This window comes from Marmota monax, unplaced genomic scaffold, assembly GCF_021218885.2.
Source record: "Marmota monax isolate L192 unplaced genomic scaffold, Marmota_monax_Labrador192_F-V1.1 WCK01_AAM20220418_F8-fsc00046, whole genome shotgun sequence".
In the NCBI taxonomy this organism is placed as follows: Eukaryota; Metazoa; Chordata; class Mammalia; order Rodentia; family Sciuridae; genus Marmota; species Marmota monax.
The window spans coordinates 3,095,234-3,113,442 of NW_026692486.1; the positions used below are offsets into that span (position 1 = coordinate 3,095,234).

Below are 18,209 nucleotides of genomic sequence, written 5' to 3' on the forward strand. Positions count from 1 at the left end.
TCCCCAGCCCCGTTCTTCTGAATCTTTTTATTGAGAGATTAACATGATTTTTTAATCATGTTCACTAACATGATCAATATTCTTTTGAAGACAAGTTATTTTTTAATTATTTTATTATAGATTTATTAAAACTTTTCTTATATTTTTAGTATATTTCTCTCATATGTGGAAGCTGGAAAGGAAGAAGGAAAAGAAAGATGGGGGTGGACCTCATAATATCAAAGGGAGATCAGTAGAGGAAAGGGACCAAGGGTTGGGAGATAGGGAAGTAGGGGGACAGTCTTGGGGAGTGATATTAGTCCAATTATATTGTTATATTGTGTGCATGTACAAATATTTAACAATAAATCCCATCAGTATGTAAACTATAATGCACCAGTAAAATACGGAAAAATATTTTTTCTTAATATAACAAACATTCAATAAAATGTTCACTCTTACTTAGGACATCAGTGTAACAAGTAATTCTGTAACAAGCAAATTATTCTGAACAAAATATTTTTGTAGTGTGTAAGATTATTCTGAATAACCCATTTCAATTATTAAAGTATAAAAACAGACTTTCAAGAAATGAACCATTTGGGTGCTGGAGATATAGTTCCATTGGTAGAGTGCTTGCCTCACATGCAATAGGCCCTGGGCTCCATCTCCAGCACCATAAAAAAAAAAAAAAATGAACCATTTGTTCAGAATAATTTAGTAACTTAGTTTTTAAGAAATTGGGTATCCAAATAAAATCTCTTTATTCCTTGATAGAGAATATTGAAAAGGAAAGTCAAGTGAGAGAACAGGTATTTAATGTGTCCACCTGTCCAGTTCCTAATATAAGCCAGAATACAATAAAAATTCCCTTAAATTGCGTGAGGAACAACCACTGTCAAATTTTCATTGTTTTTTTTTAAAATATATTTTTTAAGGTATAGATGGACACAATACCTTTATTTATTTATTTATTTTTAAAGATTTTTTTTTCTAGTTGTTGATGAACCTTTATTTCATTTATTTGTATGTGGTGCTAAGAATCGAACCCAGTACTTCATATATGCTAGGAAAGTGCTCTACCACTGAGCTACAACCTCAGCCCCTTATTTATTTATTTTTATGTGGTGCAGAGGATCAAACCCAGAGCTTCACACTTGATAGGCAAGTGCTTACAACCCCCGCTCACTCCCATTGGTTTTACAATAAAATTAAAACAATAAACAATTTGAATTTTTACTATTGGTTTTGATTTTCCTATTGCTTGTATTTCCTTTTCCTGAGATCTCAAACATTACATTATTTAAATCAACCTTCTCCTTTCAATTTTCAGTTTGCCAAGGTACATTAGTCTGCCCCTCAAACTAATCTAATTATGTTTTTAAAAGAGTAATAGTCAATTGAGCTTCCACTCGTGTGTGTGTGTGTGTGTGTGTGTGTGTGTGTATGTGTGTGTTTGTAGTACTAGGAATTGACTCATGGGTGCTTTGCCCCTGAGCTACGTCTTCAGCACTTTTTATTTTTTTGAGACAGGGTCTTGCTAAATTGCTGAGGCTAGCATCAAACTTGCACCCTCCTCTCTCAGCCTCTTGAGTTGCTGGGATTATAGGTGTGCACCATCAGGCTCAGTGAGCTCCTACTTTTTAAATGAAGGCATTTCCTACTTAGATCTGGTCAAAATATATAGAAAATGCGATGGCCAGAATTGCTTTCCCTTCTAAACTAGCCTACATGGTTTTACCATACTTTATTGTTGTGACAGTTGTGTTTTTGCCATTTGTTTATGTTGTATAATATAATCATGACAATTATTTGATTGCTAATGATAGGTTTTTTTCCTTTTGCCGGGGCAGGAACAGAGAATGGAGTAGTTTTTCTGTGTATGTCAGTTTAAATTGTTAATTAAATTGATAACTGCTGGTTGTAAACTCAAAGCCAGGTCAAAAGAGTTTGGTCCATTATTCAATTTCCAGATTTACAAAGGTAGGCTTAACTTAATTTTTTCTTAATATGCTGTTCCTTGATATTTATATAAATTTCAAAATGCAAAAGCCAGTATAAGGTTTAATCTCCATTTGAAAGGACATTTGGCTAATTTGGAGCAATATAAAAAATATTTCAAAAGTTATAAATTTGAAAAATTACCATAAACCACAATTAAATTACTTTTCAGTTTTATATTTAAAGGAAACAAGCAGAAATCCAATGTAATGTAATGATATGAAATTCTCATTCAATATAGATTGAGGACATAAACAATACGGGAACTGAAACAACATCAGAGGTAAACAGACATTTCCTTTAATGAAACATTCAACTTCAATTATCTTATTCACAAATTTTCTTGTAATCTAAGAAAATATGAAAAGGACTTTGTATTTAACTCTTTATTATAAACACAAAAGAAGGATGTTTTATGAAAGCAAGTTCATACTTTTGCACTTTCAAACACTCTAGTGTTTTTAAGAAAAGTATGTTTTTGCTCTCATAGTTAGAAGGACAAATCTCAGTTTCAGTATTGGATACTCTGCCAAGACTATATATTTCTTGAACCGCTACTAACAGTTGAGATTGTTGAAATCTAACACTGTAAAAGGTAGTTTTCTTTTAATTATTTGTCTTCTTTCCTCAGAGTTCCTGATAGTTTGTGTTTCAGTTTTCATATGCGAGTACAGAGTGCAGTGTGTATTACCATGTATCAACAAGCACAAAAATTTTAATAATTCCTTTTTATCTAACAAAGAAAGTTAAAAATCAATCAAACAATCTGATGGTGTGCCTACAACCACAGCCACATGAATTGGAAAAATTTTACTTTAGGGATGTGCGTTATATTTTATAACTCTTCTCTATTTTTCTAAAAAGAGGGGATAATAGATTATATAGTGGAACTAATTAAAATCAATTTCAAAAAAATTTTAATAGGATTAAATACTAAAGTATATTAAAAACACTTAATAAATCACTTGTATATCTTGTAGGGTTTTTTTTCCTCATTAAATACTAATTATATTAAGTATTTTAAAAACTTGCATGGTGAGGAAAAATTATATAATTTTGTGTGTGTTTAGACTGAATCTATACACCATCAAATTGATTTAAAGTGCACTCACATGTTCATTACCTTTTTGTGGGATTAGTGCATGGAGAGCTAAATTCAGGCAGTGTCACTACAGTTTTATCTGATTACCTATTTAACTCTGTCTTCTAGGAAATAGAATGCTTCTCAACCTTGTCAGCAATGGATTTCAATAAGATTAACTCACAATGCACAGTGAATATTGAGAAACATATTTAATAGTAACTAGTAAAAATAATTTTTTGTTCTTTATAGTAACACTGATGGCAATGTAATGAAATTCACCAATGATGGAGGTAAAGTCCCCAAAACCCTGAATTTTTATTATGAAGTTTTATGCTAATTATCTATCTTATAAAATAGGAAGGAGACGATTCACTACTTATAACAGTGGTACCTGTCAAATCATACAAAACAGCTGGAAAAATAAAAAAGAATTTTGAGGATCTAGAAAAAGAAGAGGAGGAGAAAGAAAGGATTAAGTGTGAAGAAGATAAAAGAATAAGACATGAAGAACAACAACGATCTCTCAAGGAAGCAAAATGTCTTTCATTACTCATGGTAATTTTATTATTTTAAGGAACATATCAAAATAGTTAAGTTGGCAGCATTCCATTTTGTAACTAAAAGGTGTGTTTTCATAGGATGATGAAATGGAAAGTGAGGCAAAAAAAGAATCACTTTTTCCTGGAAAATTGAAGCTAACTTTTGAAGAATTGGAGCGTCAACGACAAGAAACCAGAAAAAAGCAAGCTGAAGAGGAAGCAAGACAACGTTTAGAAGAGGAGAAGCGTGCTTTTGAAGAAGCAAGGCGGCAAATGGTAAATATATATACTTAAACCTTATGTTTAGTATTAGAGAAACTAACTAGCTTTAGATTAGGTTCATTACCACAAATTCAAGATTTTCTATATCAAAGGACATGGCTGGATGCAATGGTACATTCCTGTAATTCCAGCAACTTGGGAAGCTGAGACAGGAGGATCACTAGTTTGAAGCCAGCCTCAGCAATTTAGCAAGACCCTGCCTCAAAATAAAAGGAGTTGGGGATATAGCTCAGTGGGAAAACACTCCTGTATTCAATCCCCCCAAAAAGAAAACACTGCTGGGCCCGGTGGCACATGCCTGTAATCCCAGTGGTTTGGAAGGCTGAGGCAGGATGATCTCAAGTTCAAAGCCAGCCTCAGCAACTGGTAAGGCACTAAGCAACTCAGTGAGACCCTGTCTCTAAATATAATACAAATTTATGGAGCTGTGGCTCAGTGATCAAGTACCCCTGAGTTCAATCCCAGGTACAAAAAAAAAAAAAAAGAAAGAAAACAGTGTCTGATTTTGAGACTGTATACATATCCTATATATAAAATTCATCTGTATTGTTTTCAAGTTTTCACCTGGTGGCATTTTATCCAATACACATATATAGAAACGTGCAAAATACTCAATGAACCTAATTTCTCTCTATCTGTTGGTTCAGCCTGCAATGTATTAATGGCCTGGTTGTAGGACATTTTCAGGTCTAATTATAAAGGTACCTTTGGTTTCAGTCCAGCTTTTCAAATATTTGACTTATTGAAATAACATTTTACTAAGGAATATGCAGTTTGTAGGGTTTGAGCATGTGTGTATATGATGTAGTGATTAAGAGCATGGATTTTGGAGCCAGACTGCCTGGATTTAGATCTCAACTGCTTATAACTCTGTAAACATGGCCATGTTATTAAACTCTCCATGTCTTACCCATGTTCATTGGTAAAATGGCAAAAATGATAGTGCTTCTTTTTTTTTTTCTTGGACTAGGGATTGAATAAAGGTGCTTTACCACCAAACAATATTCCCAGTCCTTTTTATTTTGAGACAGGGTTTCACTAAGTTTGTTAAAGTTGGGCTCAAACTTGTGATCCTCCTGCCTCAGCCTCCCAACTCGTGTGGATCACAGGCATGGGTCACTATGCCCAGCTGTGCTTCCTTCTTAAATTATTAAATGAGTTAATATCTAGAAAGCACCTAAAATAGGATTTGGCATATACTAGGTGTTTTTAAAATGTTAACTATTATTATTATGGTATTAATAGATTTATCAGTAAAAATAAAATTAAAATAAGAAAAAAACACAAATTTCAAATCTAATTTTAAGAATTTGAAAATGGAAGCCAGGTACAGTGGTGCACCTCTGTATTCCCAGCCGCACAGGAGGCTGCGGCAGAAGGATCGCAAGTTCAAAACCAGCCTCAGCAAAAACAAGGCACCAAGCAACTCAGTGAGACCCTGTCTCTAAATAAAATACAAAAGAGGGCTGGGGACATATGTGGCTCAGTGGTTGAGTGCCCCGGAGTTCAGTCCTCGATAACCACACTCACCCCGCAAAAAGAATTTAAAAATGGAACATCTGTAATTTTTAAAGTGACCACAAACTTTTTTCTTTTTTTTTTTGACCACATCTTTCTTGATCAGCTTTTATTAACGATATCTAAATATTACATTGCAAAAATTTTTATTTCATACACATTTGAAAATGTTTCTACTTTGGGGGCAATTCTAGTTACATAATACTTACATAATTTAGACATCATTGATAGTCATCTTAACAAAGAAATAGAAATGGCTAATTAACTGAATAAATAACAATATTAAATTAATAAATTAAAATCATGAAACTTGAATCTTCTTTTTTTCTTTCTTTATTATTTGGGGTACTTGGGATTGAGCTCAGGGGCACTCGGCCACTGAGCCACATCCCAGCCCTATTTTGTATTTTATTTAGAGACAGGGTCTCACTGAGTTGCTTAGCGTCTCGCTGTGGCTGAGGCTGGCTTTGAACTTGTGATCCTCCTGCCTCAGCCTCCTGAGCCACTGGGATTACAGGTGTGTGCCACTACACCCGGCATGAAACTTGAATTTTATATAAAATAGTTCCAAATAATAATCTTTAACCTGACAAGTATATGGAAAAGTTCCATAGTTTATATTTTAAAAAATCCATAAAAATTACAAAATGTGTACTTTAAACTGGGCACTGTGGTTCCTGCCTGTAATCCCAGCAACTCAGGAGGCAGAAGCTAGAGGATGGCAAGTTCAAAGCCAGCCTCAAAAAATTATTGAGGTTTGGCTGGGGATGTGGTTCAAGTGGTAGCGTGCTTGCCTGGCATGCATGAGGAACTGGGCTCGATCCTCAACACCACATAAAAATAAAATGAAGATATTGTGTCCACCTAAAACTAAAAATAAATATTAAAAAAAGTATTGAGGCAATAAAGTAACTTATCCAGATCCTATCTTAAAATAAAATATAAAAGGACTGGGTATGTAGGTCAGTGGTTAAGTGCCCCTGAGTTCAATCCCATTAAAAAAAAAAAAAAAACTCTGTTAAGTTATATTTGCACCTCAATTTAAGTACATAAACACACATCGTATGCTTGCAATGGGAGAGTTAATATTCAGGGTGACCCTTTCAAACATTTTAAAATATTCCATTTTATTTATTTAAAAATTTGATTTGAGAGGCTGGGGCTTTAGCTCAGTGGCAGAGCACTTGCCTAGCACATGTGAGGCACTGGCCACTGAGCACCACATAAAAAGAAATAAAATACAGGTATGCTGTCCATCTACAACTACAAAAAAAAAAATTTAAAAGACTTGATTTTTTTTTGTTGTTGTTTTAGGTGGACATACTATCTTTATATTTATGTGGTGGTGAGGCTCGAACCTGTTCCTCATGCATGCTAGGCGGGCACTCTACCACTGAGCCACAACCCCAGCCCCTAAAAAGACTTGATTTGATTGGGAAGTTTTATTCAACTTGAGTACATCTTTATTTGGAATTTCTCCAAATTGAAGATTTTATCATATAAGACATTAAAAAGGAATGAGATTTTGATCAAGTGCATTAAGGACATAGAAACACTACTGTGCAAAACAGCTAATTCTGTGCTTTTTGATTGATAATTCATTGCTATTTTTAATGAACCTTAATTCTTAGTAATGAATCGTTTCTTTGCTTAGGTAAATGAAGATGAGGAAAACCAAGACACAGAAAAAAAATTTCAAGTATACCGTCCTGGTAAACTCAAACTCAGTTTTGAAGAAATGGAAAGGCAAAGGAGAGAAGATGAAAAAAGGAAAGCAGAAGAAGAAGCCCGAAGGAGAATAGAGGAAGAAAAGAAGGCATTTGCTGAAGCACGAAGAAGCATGGTAAGACGGAACCTAATTGGAAAATGCCATTAGCATTCAGCTTTTAGAGCATGTTAAACAGAAATCATCAGACTTTGGGGAGTATCCTGTTTTTTTTTTTTCTGGAACTGGTGCCAAGAGTAGAAATGGCAAATATGGGTTTTTTTTTTTTCTTTAGTTGTCAATGGGCCTTTATTTTACTTATTTATATGTGGTGCTGAAACTCAAACCCACTGCCTCACATATGTTAGGCAAGAGCTCTACCACTGAGCTACAACCCCAGTCCTGGCAAATAGGTTTTAAAGTCTTTCGTGAAATAATATCAGTCAATTGAAGTTATTTACTTGAATTTACTTTTGAGAAGGTTCTGCTTAATTACCATGCCTGGTATAAAGGACTGAAAAGTACCTTCCTTCTATGGGAAGTTACGTTTTCCAGAACTGGGTGTCTAAGGAAGAAGCAGGGAGTCTCCTCTCTACCCTTCCTCCTCCTTTCTCTCCATTCCCTCCTCCTGTCTTTTTCCATACTACCTCTATCCCTCCTTCATTCATTTTTTCATTTTAGTTTTCCTCCTATCCAATATATATTAAATGACTGTAATCATTTTAATCAGTTATTTAATTTTTCCAAATTGCTCACCTATCACTTGGGATATTGTGACCTAACTTAACTGTCACAAAATTGGTATTTTTCAATTGTAAAATTGTATGGTTACATGACAAACTATTTTCAAACAATTTGACACATGACTACACCCCCTTCTTGAAATATTTTAGTTGGCTTTAGTGATGTAATAACTTGGTTTTTTTTCTCCAGTTGAGTTTCAAGCATATTTGTCTAGGTGTCCATTTGGTGTAATCACCCACCCAGATGCTCAAATCAGAAACTTGAAAGACTAAAAACATTTATATCTTTTCATGCCTGAAATCCAGTCAGTCACTAAGTCTCATTTATTCTATCTTCTCAATTACTCTAAAATCTGTTAGCTTTCCCTTTGCAATTACTATAATTTGGGTTATTGTTATTCCTTGCTTAGGACCAATTCCTTGTTTACTTTCTTTCTTACCTTTAATCCAATCTTTCCTATAATGCCAGGAGCAGTTTTTTTCTCTTCCCTGTCCTTGTTGTCCTCCTTCTCCTGCTCCCCCTCTTCTTCTTTTGCAGTGCTGGCTGAACGAAGGGTCTTGTGCCTCCTAGGCAAGTGATCTACCACTGAGTTACACCCCTTAATCCATGGAGTGATCTTTTTTATTTTTTTTAATTTTTTAAAATTGTTGATAGATCTTTATTTATTTGTTTATTTATGTGTAGTGCTGAGAATCGAACCCAGTGCCTCACACATGCCAGGCAAGTGCGCTACTACTGAGCCCCAGCCCTAGGCCCATGGCATAATCTTTCTGTTAAAAAAAAAAAAAAAAAAAGCCAAGCATGCTGGTGCTGATTTGTAATCCCAGTTACTCAGGAGGCTGAAGCAGAAGGATCAAAAGATCACAATTTAGGGAGACCCTGTCACTAAATCAAAAATAAGGGCTATAGTTCGTTCAACAGTAAAGCACCCATGGGTACAATCGTAGTACTTGGGTACTTTTGCTTAAAATTTTTCTACTTCCCAAAGCAAAAATCCCAAAACTTTAAATAAATATATATTTATTTATAATCTTATTCTTATATATCTCTCCAGTTTCATTTCTTGATCTATCTTAATCTTCCATCTTTGTTCTAGTTATACTAAATTTCAATCATTTCTTCCAAGTGAGAACCACTAGGCTTTCACAAATACTGTCTGAAACATGTCCCTTTCTCCTTTTCCTATGCTCTGCTATTTCCTATTTATAACCTTCCATTGCCTTTAAGAAGCCTTTCTATGTATTCCTATGGCAATTAATACTCCCCTAAAATAGCACTAATACGTATTATTATATATGGCTGTATCTCTCAGTGAGGATGAGACTATCCATCAGACATGTGGCACAGCGCCTAGCATAACAGACTTTCAATAAACGGATTTTTGTTTTGTTTTGTTTGTTTTGGTACTGTGGATTGAACCCAGGGATACTTTGCCACTGAACTGCATTTTGAGACAAGGTCTCACTAAATGGCTTCAGGCCTTGCTAAATTGCTGAGGCTGGCCTTGAATTCACAATCCTCCTGCCTCAACCTCCCAAACTGCTGGGATTATAAGCATGTATTACTGTGCCTGACCCAATAAATGTTTTAAATATCAGTGATATTGAAATGATCTTGTGTGCATCAGATAATCCCTAATTAATAAATGGTTTCTACATAGAGAATACACATGGTAAAAGCACTTAATTTTTGGATAATAAGCAGGTTGAGATGTAGTAGTGAAGTATGAAGATCAGTAGACCTAGTCAAGGAGGTGTTTTTTTTAGGCCTAAACTGTCTTTTAACCATGATTTACTAATAGAAAAAGTTCAGGGAAGGAAAAACGGCATGAAACCAAAACAAAGTTTCCTAGAGACATTTTTGAATTGAGAGACAAATTTCTTCATTAGTGTTTCTTATTCAGGATCAAATATTGTAATTGCATGCTATGATTCAGTTCGTTCATACATTAAATAAAAAATTGGGGGCAATATTTGGATTTTTGAAACCATTTAAACATTGTTTGAGAGTTGGATTAGTTCTGTGGTAAAGTTTGGGTGTAAAGCCTTGATAAAATTTAGATCAAATAAATGAGCCTCTCTCATTCTCTTATGTCTATTTTTATTGGTGCATTATAATTGTACATAACAGTGGGATTTGTTATAATAAATGCATACAAGCACATAATAAAACAGTATGATTTGATAAATCTCATTTTCCAGTACCTCTCCTTTCCTTCTCCTCCCTCCCCAATTCCCTTCTTCTACTGGTCTCCCTTCTATTTTTTTTAAAATTTGTTCTAATTAGTTATACGTCCTGTGACTATTTCAATCACAGAGACAGAGTTCAGATCAGTGGTGTATGTATATGCCATCAGGTGACAGAAAAACACACTTAGATAATTCTTTTTCATGGTAAAATATATTCCAAGTTAACAAAAGCAAACTTTCTATTTGCAATTTAGAATTGCCTTATATAGGGAATGATAATGTAAGAATAAAACTACCATGATGTTAGTTAGATTCACAGCTGTTTCCAAACTTTATTTAGTCCTCATGACACCTATATGAAAGTTATCGCAGATAATGAAACTCAGAGAGGATAGGTTCTTGCCCAAGGTCACAGCCAAATGGCAGGTATTTATTTAAACTACTAATTTAATTAATTATCCAGGTAAATTCATGAAATTACAAAAAGGGTAGTGTAAGTTATTTATAATCTTATTAGAAATTTTTGAAGTTTGAATTCCAGCTTTATCACTTTGTATTTATTGTAACTTTGCACAAGTTACTTTTCAGTGCCTCCGTTTCTTCATTTGTAAAATGAAGATATTAATAATAGCTTTTATAAGGCTGCAGTGTTAAATAAATAAGTCATCACATGTAAAGTGCCTAACTGGCATCTCTAAGTATTAACTATTATTATTTCTTTAAAGTTAACCTGGCAGTAAATAAATCAATACAATAAAATTATAGCATTAAGAGTTTTCTCCCCTGATTATGAGGAGCTCATGATGGGTTGGTTAACTAATTCACTCAGAGAAGACTATAACTGAAATTTTCTATTTGATTCATTCTAGTACTGGGGACTGAAGCCATGGATGCTTTTCACCTAGCATACATGAGGCAATGGTTGAACCACATAAAAATGAAATAAAGATAGTGTCCACCTACAACTAAAAAATAACTATTTTTAAAGGTGTCATATTATTAATATCAAATCCAAATTTCTCATAGTATAAATAAAGGAAAATTACTGTGTTCACTGGAAGGGAGAATAGAAGGTTATCAGTTTAGTTTCTTCATAACCACAAAATACCTGTCTTTAATTTTCTAAATATTTCTCCCTTGTTTATTGTGTTAAACTTTTTTGAAGAGAATTTATGATCTCCTGTTTTTTTTTTTTTCTTCTTGTTGTTGTTGTAGATGGACACACTACCTTTATTTTATTTATTTCTGTGCGCTAGGCAAGTGCTACAACCCCAGCCCCAATCTCCTTTTTTTGTTTTTTTTTCCAAGTTCAATGTGAAACCTTTCTATTCAAGTAATCCCAATTTCTACAAGAAATATTCCCTTTTTAGCCTATATAATTCTGGCAAACTTAATAAAGGAATTATTTCAAATAGGTAGTAGATGATGACTCCTCAGAAATATATAAAACATTCTCTCAAGAATCTCTTATACCGGGAAAACTGGAAATAAATTTTGAGGAATTATTAAAACAAAAAATGGAAGAAGAAAAACGGCGAACAGAGGAGGAACGGAAGCATAAACTAGAAATGGAGAAACAGGAATTTGAACAACTAAGGCAAGAAATGGGAGAGGTAAGGTTTTAAGAAACATCTATATACTATTTATACTTAGGTATATTACTTATATTACCTTATAGGAAGTAACCTTATATTATTCACATAAAGGATACTCAACAAACTTCTATGGGGCATATATGTGGTACAGGCTTCAGCAGTTATATGTACTTTTGGTCTGCTGTAACTCCCTCCTTGCTAGTTTAAATGTATATCTATATCTATCTATATGATACAGTGATGAAGAGAAGCACTATAGTTCCTTAAGTAAAAAATTTTCCTACATAGCTCAAAATTATCTGGGTACACCATGATTGTGAACTGTTGTTCTAAAGTACTATATTTAATATATTATTTTATATTATTTTTCCTTGAAACAAATAGCATACTAATAAATTTAATAGAAAAACTACAGGACCGTGGATACTATTAGGGCCATCAGTTTCACTAAGTGTATTTTTATTTTTTGATGCTGGGCATTGAATTGAGGAGCTCATACAAAACATTCTCTTTGAGATACATCCCCAGCCCTACTGGCATGTATTTGAATCATTTTGTTTTACTAAATTATTCTAAAATGTAACTGTGATGATGTTAAATATGTTAGTATGGTCTTTTTAGTGGGGTACCAGGGATTGAACGCAGGGGCACTCAACCACTGAGCCACATCCCCAGCCCTATTTTGTATTTTATTCACTGAGTTGCTTAGCACCTCACTGTTGCTGAGGCTGGTTTGAACTCTTGATCCTCCTGCCTCACCCTCCTGAGCCACTAGGATTACTGGTGTGTACCACAGCTCCTAATTTTAAAAATATATGTATATATTACACACAGGGCCAGTTTTATGGGATGCAACTTGTGTACTCACAGGATCCCATGTTCCGAATACTACATATGATTCAATGCTCTAAGATTGCCATATTGAAAAATCTTAATTTTTATCTTTGAATTTGTGTTGATTGGACAATGAAATGTGTGCTAGGGCATTGGCACTTTGGCTTACCCATGCTTCCTGCTGTCTCCCTATCACACTGGAATGGGCTCTCAGAAGCCTCCTTCCCAAGGTTTGTCTAACCTTCCCTGTGCCTGGCTACTGTCATACTCAGTGTGGGAGGGTCAGGTTGCTTAGGTGGCAGAAGGCAAGAGAAGAGAGGGCCCCTGGATGTGTCAGGCCATGTTTGAATAGGGGTAAGGTGAGCATTGACTGTCACAGTCTTTGATTGGCAATGCCATGGCATGATTGGCAGGTGACTTAGTGGCATCCTCTTATCAACTTCTGATCGAAGAACTGAATCTCTACACAGAGGTTGTAGTTTCCTGGAAGTTGCCTGTTTGTCACAGGTTGGGGCAGTAGGTTTTGAGAAGCTTTACTCCTCTGCTTTGGCTGTGGCTCAGCAAATTATATAGCTAGCTCTGAGAATATAAATACCATATAAATAGAAATTATGATTAAAATACCATGAATATGATGTAGGAAATTCTTTCCCTCAGCCTTTCTCTCACTTCTCCCAAAACTTAGTAGCAATTATTTAATGAAGAAAGCTGAAAATAGTCTAGGAGAACTTAGTATTTAATGGAGCTATAGTTATTATTAATACATGGAAAATTAATGGACAGACATTCTAATGCTATCAAATTACTATACCCTACTATGTCCAGGAGTTTTGTTATTTGTTTTTGCAATGTTGGGAATGGGATTGTCCCAGGATTTGCACAAGCTAGGCAAGTGTTCTACATTCCCAGCCCTTTGTTTTAGACAGGGTCTCACTATAAATTGCTTAGGCTGGTCTCAAATTTGTGATCCTCCTGCCTCATCCTCTGGAGTTACTGGGATTATAGGCATGTGCCACCAAGTCTGGCACTCTGGACTTTTAAGAAAATCATGCCCAGTGGGGTAAGCAAGTAGGCAAAAAGCCTAAACCAAATTCATAGCTGATTTCTAGCCCAATGTTGTTTCAGTTCTATTTTTTGCCTTCCCCTAAACAATCTTCTTATAATTCCTAGTAAAAATTAATCTTGCCATGCATATGTTAGTTTTAGCAGGTTAATGTGGAATGTTAGAGGCGTTTAGTTATATTCCCTGACAAATATATTTTACATGGAATAAAATGTTTTCTAAATATATAGTGCCACTTTAAGTAAATTTGGACATTGTGTTGAAGAAACAGCTAATTTAAGTTTCATTTTTGATTTCAAATAAGAAATTATGCAAACTAGAGGTCCCCTATCTTGTCTGAAGTTTTCCTTTCTTTGGCCAGTCATCATCTGAAAACATTAAATTCCAGAAATAAGCAATTCACAAGTTTTAAACTCTGCAACATTCTATATAGTGCAATGTAATCTGTCACTGACCCACTCCATCCTGCCTGGAATAGGAATCATCCCATTGTCCAGCAATCCTTGTGATATGATTTGTAGTCTCCTCTAATATCAGATTGACTATCACATGACAGCAGTGCTTGCTTACATAATAATGGGTCCAAAACACAAGAGTAGTGATGATTTGGATATGCCAGAGAAGCTGTAAAGAGCTTCCTTTAAGTGAAAAAGTAAAAGTTTTTGACTTAATAAGAAAAAGATTTGTTTGCTGAAATTGCTAAGAATGAATAAGAAAAAAACCCCATACATATAGGATTCAGTACTATTTGTGGCTTCAGGTATCTCCTGGGCATCTTGGTACATATCCTTGCAGATAGGAGGGAGAACAACTATAATTTGCTGGTATTCAACATATAAAATTTATTTTTTCTGAAGGAAGAAGAAGAAAATGAAACCTTTGGAATGAGCAGAGAATATGAAGAATTAATCAAATTAAAAAGAAGTGGTTCTATTCAAGCTAAAAACCTAAAAAGCAAGTTTGAAAAAATTGGGCAGTTGTCTGAAAAAGAAATACAGAAAAAAATAGAAGAAGAACGAGCAAGGAGGAGAGCAATTGACCTTGAAATTAAAGAGCGAGAAGCAGAAAACTTCCACGAGGTATATACTTTTATATTTAACAGTTATGGTACAATAATGATAATGAATTTAACAGATATAACACTGCCTCTGAAATAAGTTTTAGTACTTAAAAAAAAAGGACTTACAACTAACCACTGACATATATAATAATCTGGAAACAAAATAGCAAAAGCACATTAAGATCTAGCATTGTTTCAGAATGGCCTTTCTCAGTGTTAAACCTATAGAGATCAACTGGTTTAATCTAAGCAAAAGTGGTTAAAAAATATTGGTGTGTTTTAATTCAATTAGTATAACCCAGTTTATTCAAGTTAAACCCCAGAGATTATTCATATTAACATTCATGTTTTATAGATGAAGCTATAAAGCCATATGATATGACCAAAATCACAGCATAATTCAATGGAAGAGCCTTAATTAGAATTCTGAGGACATGAAATCGAGGTATCTTCATACATAAAATAAGGAGTCAATCATTGACCTGTAATGTCCCTTCCTATTTCAGCCTCTTCCATAAGTGTGCATTAAAATAGAATCTAGATTTTTTTCCTGCCAGAATTCTATAATATTTAAAATATATGCCTAAAAATACATTTTCAAATATTCAAGTAGCAAACAGGTATGAGAAGTTGGGTCTTTAGAAGAGACTTAAGGATGGAATGAAATTATGTGTTAATTACTGAAACTATAACAATTATCAAGGCAAGCATAGAATGAAGACAATGAAGATGCAAGCACAGGTGAGATGAACATGTATTTTTTCTTAAACTGGGGATTGAGCCCAGGGGTGCTATACACTAAGCTACATTCTCAACTCTATTATTTTCAGTGTCTTGCCAAAATTGTTGAGTGTGGTCTCAAACTTGTAATCCTTCTGCCTCAGCCTTGGATTGCTGGGATTACAGGTGTGCATCACTGTACCTGGCCCATGTAGATGTCATGTGAGCTGGGCATGATGGCCAAGCAGGAGATGGCTGAGGCAGGAGGATCCTAAGTTCAAAGCCAGCCTCAACAACTTAGGGAAGACAATTTAGCAAAACTCAAAAAATAAGGGTTGGGGATGTGATTCAAAGCCACCTAAAGGGATTTTTAAAACATGGAGTTAACACCAGACATTCTTTTAGTTACATAATGTTGAAATTAAAGGTGGGCTTGGATATAGGCATTAAAAATGAGTGTCCGATGTTTCAGGATCTGCTGTAGACACTGGTACTACCTTAGCGACTAAACTTGTCATTTCTTTTCACGTATCACTTAGAGACAGAGGTGAAGATGGCAAACAATTACTGAATGCTGGTAAATAAAAGCTTGAGGTTAATGAAGTAGGGGTAAGGGAAATAAATTTGTAACCACCACTCCTAATGTGGGACCCTGAGTTGTTTTAGGGAAAGTGTGCAAGCCAAATGAGATGTGACTGTGCTTTAATAGGTTTTATATTTAGTGTTATGGGATCAAATTGGAAGGATTGATGTCTAGGAGAGGCTTAACAGCGCTGAGCAAACATTCACACCGAATGTAAAGGTTGCATAAAAGTTGCAGGTAAGGACACTCCAGATTGAGGAAACAATGACTCAACAGAGGCTATAAATAAAATTTGGGGAATGGAAAATAGGGCTATAATGCAAGGTTCATAGAATAATGGGTGACAGGTTACAAACCTGTAAAAGCAGATTATGGGTAGTGTAAACGCCTTTTTAAACTTACATCAACTATTTTCTGGGAAATGTTAATAAACAAATTTTTAGGACAGTAAAAGACTGTTTATGAAAGAATTCTGAGATCATGATGGATGAACTGGAAAATATGTACAAAGGCATTAAGTTTAGTCCAGGGGAGAAAAGTAGATCAAACTTGTAACAAAACTATTGCTTTTAGGGAAGGTGGTTGCTGAGGAGCCTAATATTACACTGATTACCAATAAAACCAGACATTGCTAGAGAAATCAATTCTGATGAGGCAAGATGAATAAATTGTTTCAAATAAGGTAAAGGCAGTCTGAAAAACTGGTCCTAAACTTAGGTAAATGGGAAGGTCTAATGTACTGTTAACTTTGCTGAAGGGAGTAGATTAAAGCCATTTGAAAATAACAGTATGAAGTTAATCTATCACAGAAGATAAAGTCAAATCAACATGTACTTGCTTCCTTTGAGTTGCTAGCAAGAATAAAACCTGAGCAATCCTGTCTATCCCTACAAAATATGCAGGCAAGATAATGTAGGTGACTTTTTGTTTTATTGCTATTATTGGATCTTCAATGTGAGATTAGGACAGGATGGAATTCAATACATCAGGATGTTCTGAATGGTGTTTCCTGCAAAGGACATGGAAGTCCCTCCAATCATACTTTTCTGAATCAAAGATCATTGCGGTAGCCTTTAAAAATCTACTAGCATAATTTTGGTAGAGTGCAATTAAAAGCGAGGACCCTTGTTATAGCAATCCCTTTTCCAAATCTGATCATTTGACTAGTTTCTTTTAGAAAATGTTCAACATCTTTCAAAGTCTCATTCATGTGTACTTCCCCAAAGAATTCCATTCCAGCTCCTGTAGCAAGCACTTCATCTGTATCACACTCATTTGGTATTTAAACCAACTGAACACCTACCTTAGCCTTATCTGACTTCATAATTAAAGTATTCCAAGGCAAATGCATTGCTTAACTGTGCTGAAGGTGTCAGTGCCTTATAAATAATGTACCTAGATAAGCATTCATTCCATTCAACAGGATACAGGTTTTTCCCAGAAACCTGAACCTTGCTTTTCAGGGATCCAAGAAGAGATGACATTGTATTTAAGTGAATGTTCATTCACTTTCTCCCAGTTAGCTTATGAGAAATTTTTACTTGTTCAAACTTATAGAAAACCCTGTTGATAACATACTTTTTAACCTAATAATACAACTGGATTCAAACACAGAAAAACTACTCAATTTTCTTTTACTTCCTACTCCCCCCATTAGAACAAGGGTGCAACACCTTAAACTGATATAAAACCAAGACTTTCATATAGCTGTCTTCACAAATTCTTTAGCTGGCTATGGGTACCCTGAAGCAACTACCCACAGTATTATTAAATGGTTTTCAGACAAACCCACAAATGCTTAGAAATCAAGAGTCAACTACTATAGTACTTTAGAAAGTATGGATTAACTGAACCCCACTCTAAGACCACCCTCAAGTGACATCACTATCAAATTGGCCCTTTCCTAGACTCATACTGATACTGCTCTTAAATCACTAATTATACCCATTTCTTCCAACACTTAGCCTTACACAGATGAACTACACATTTGACCTTAATCCCTTCTTTATGCTACATATACTGTCGTTTAAGTTTCCCATTTCTACTTGTAACACCTTTCTCTACCATTTGACCAGGATTTGGATGGAATTCATCTCTAGGATACAGGCCTAAGATGGGTAAAGAAGGAAAAATCAAACAAGAAATAACATAAATTATATTCTTTGTTATAGGGTGGGAGACTTGCGTGGGAAAGGAAGTTTTACTAATCGTGAAAGGTGTAGTACTATATTCTGACCTTTTTTGTATTATTCAGTAACATCAAAAACAAGCCATTGTTGGTTGGGTAAAATAGGCTGGCATTCCAGTGATATT

General features: G+C 34.7%; 1 protein-coding gene across 8 annotated transcripts in view; it reads left to right on the forward strand.

Annotated features, from left to right (window-relative positions):
- The window catches only part of Nexn (nexilin F-actin binding protein), a 44,411-nt gene that overhangs the window by 24,581 nt on the left and 1,621 nt on the right, over positions 1–18,209 (forward strand). For 7 of the 8 annotated variants that reach the window (XM_058578946.1, XM_046443195.2, XM_046443191.2 and 4 more), the window contains 6 exons: positions 2,222–2,263; positions 3,422–3,619; positions 3,703–3,879; positions 7,058–7,246; positions 11,457–11,654; positions 14,391–14,612. In XM_058578946.1, coding sequence (XP_058434929.1) covers positions 2,222–2,263; positions 3,422–3,619; positions 3,703–3,879; positions 7,058–7,246; positions 11,457–11,654; positions 14,391–14,612 — 1,026 coding nt within the window. The remainder of the gene's footprint in view (positions 1–2,221; positions 2,264–3,421; positions 3,620–3,702; positions 3,880–7,057; positions 7,247–11,456; positions 11,655–14,390; positions 14,613–18,209) is intronic. The other variant, XM_046443192.2, reaches the window with a different exon arrangement.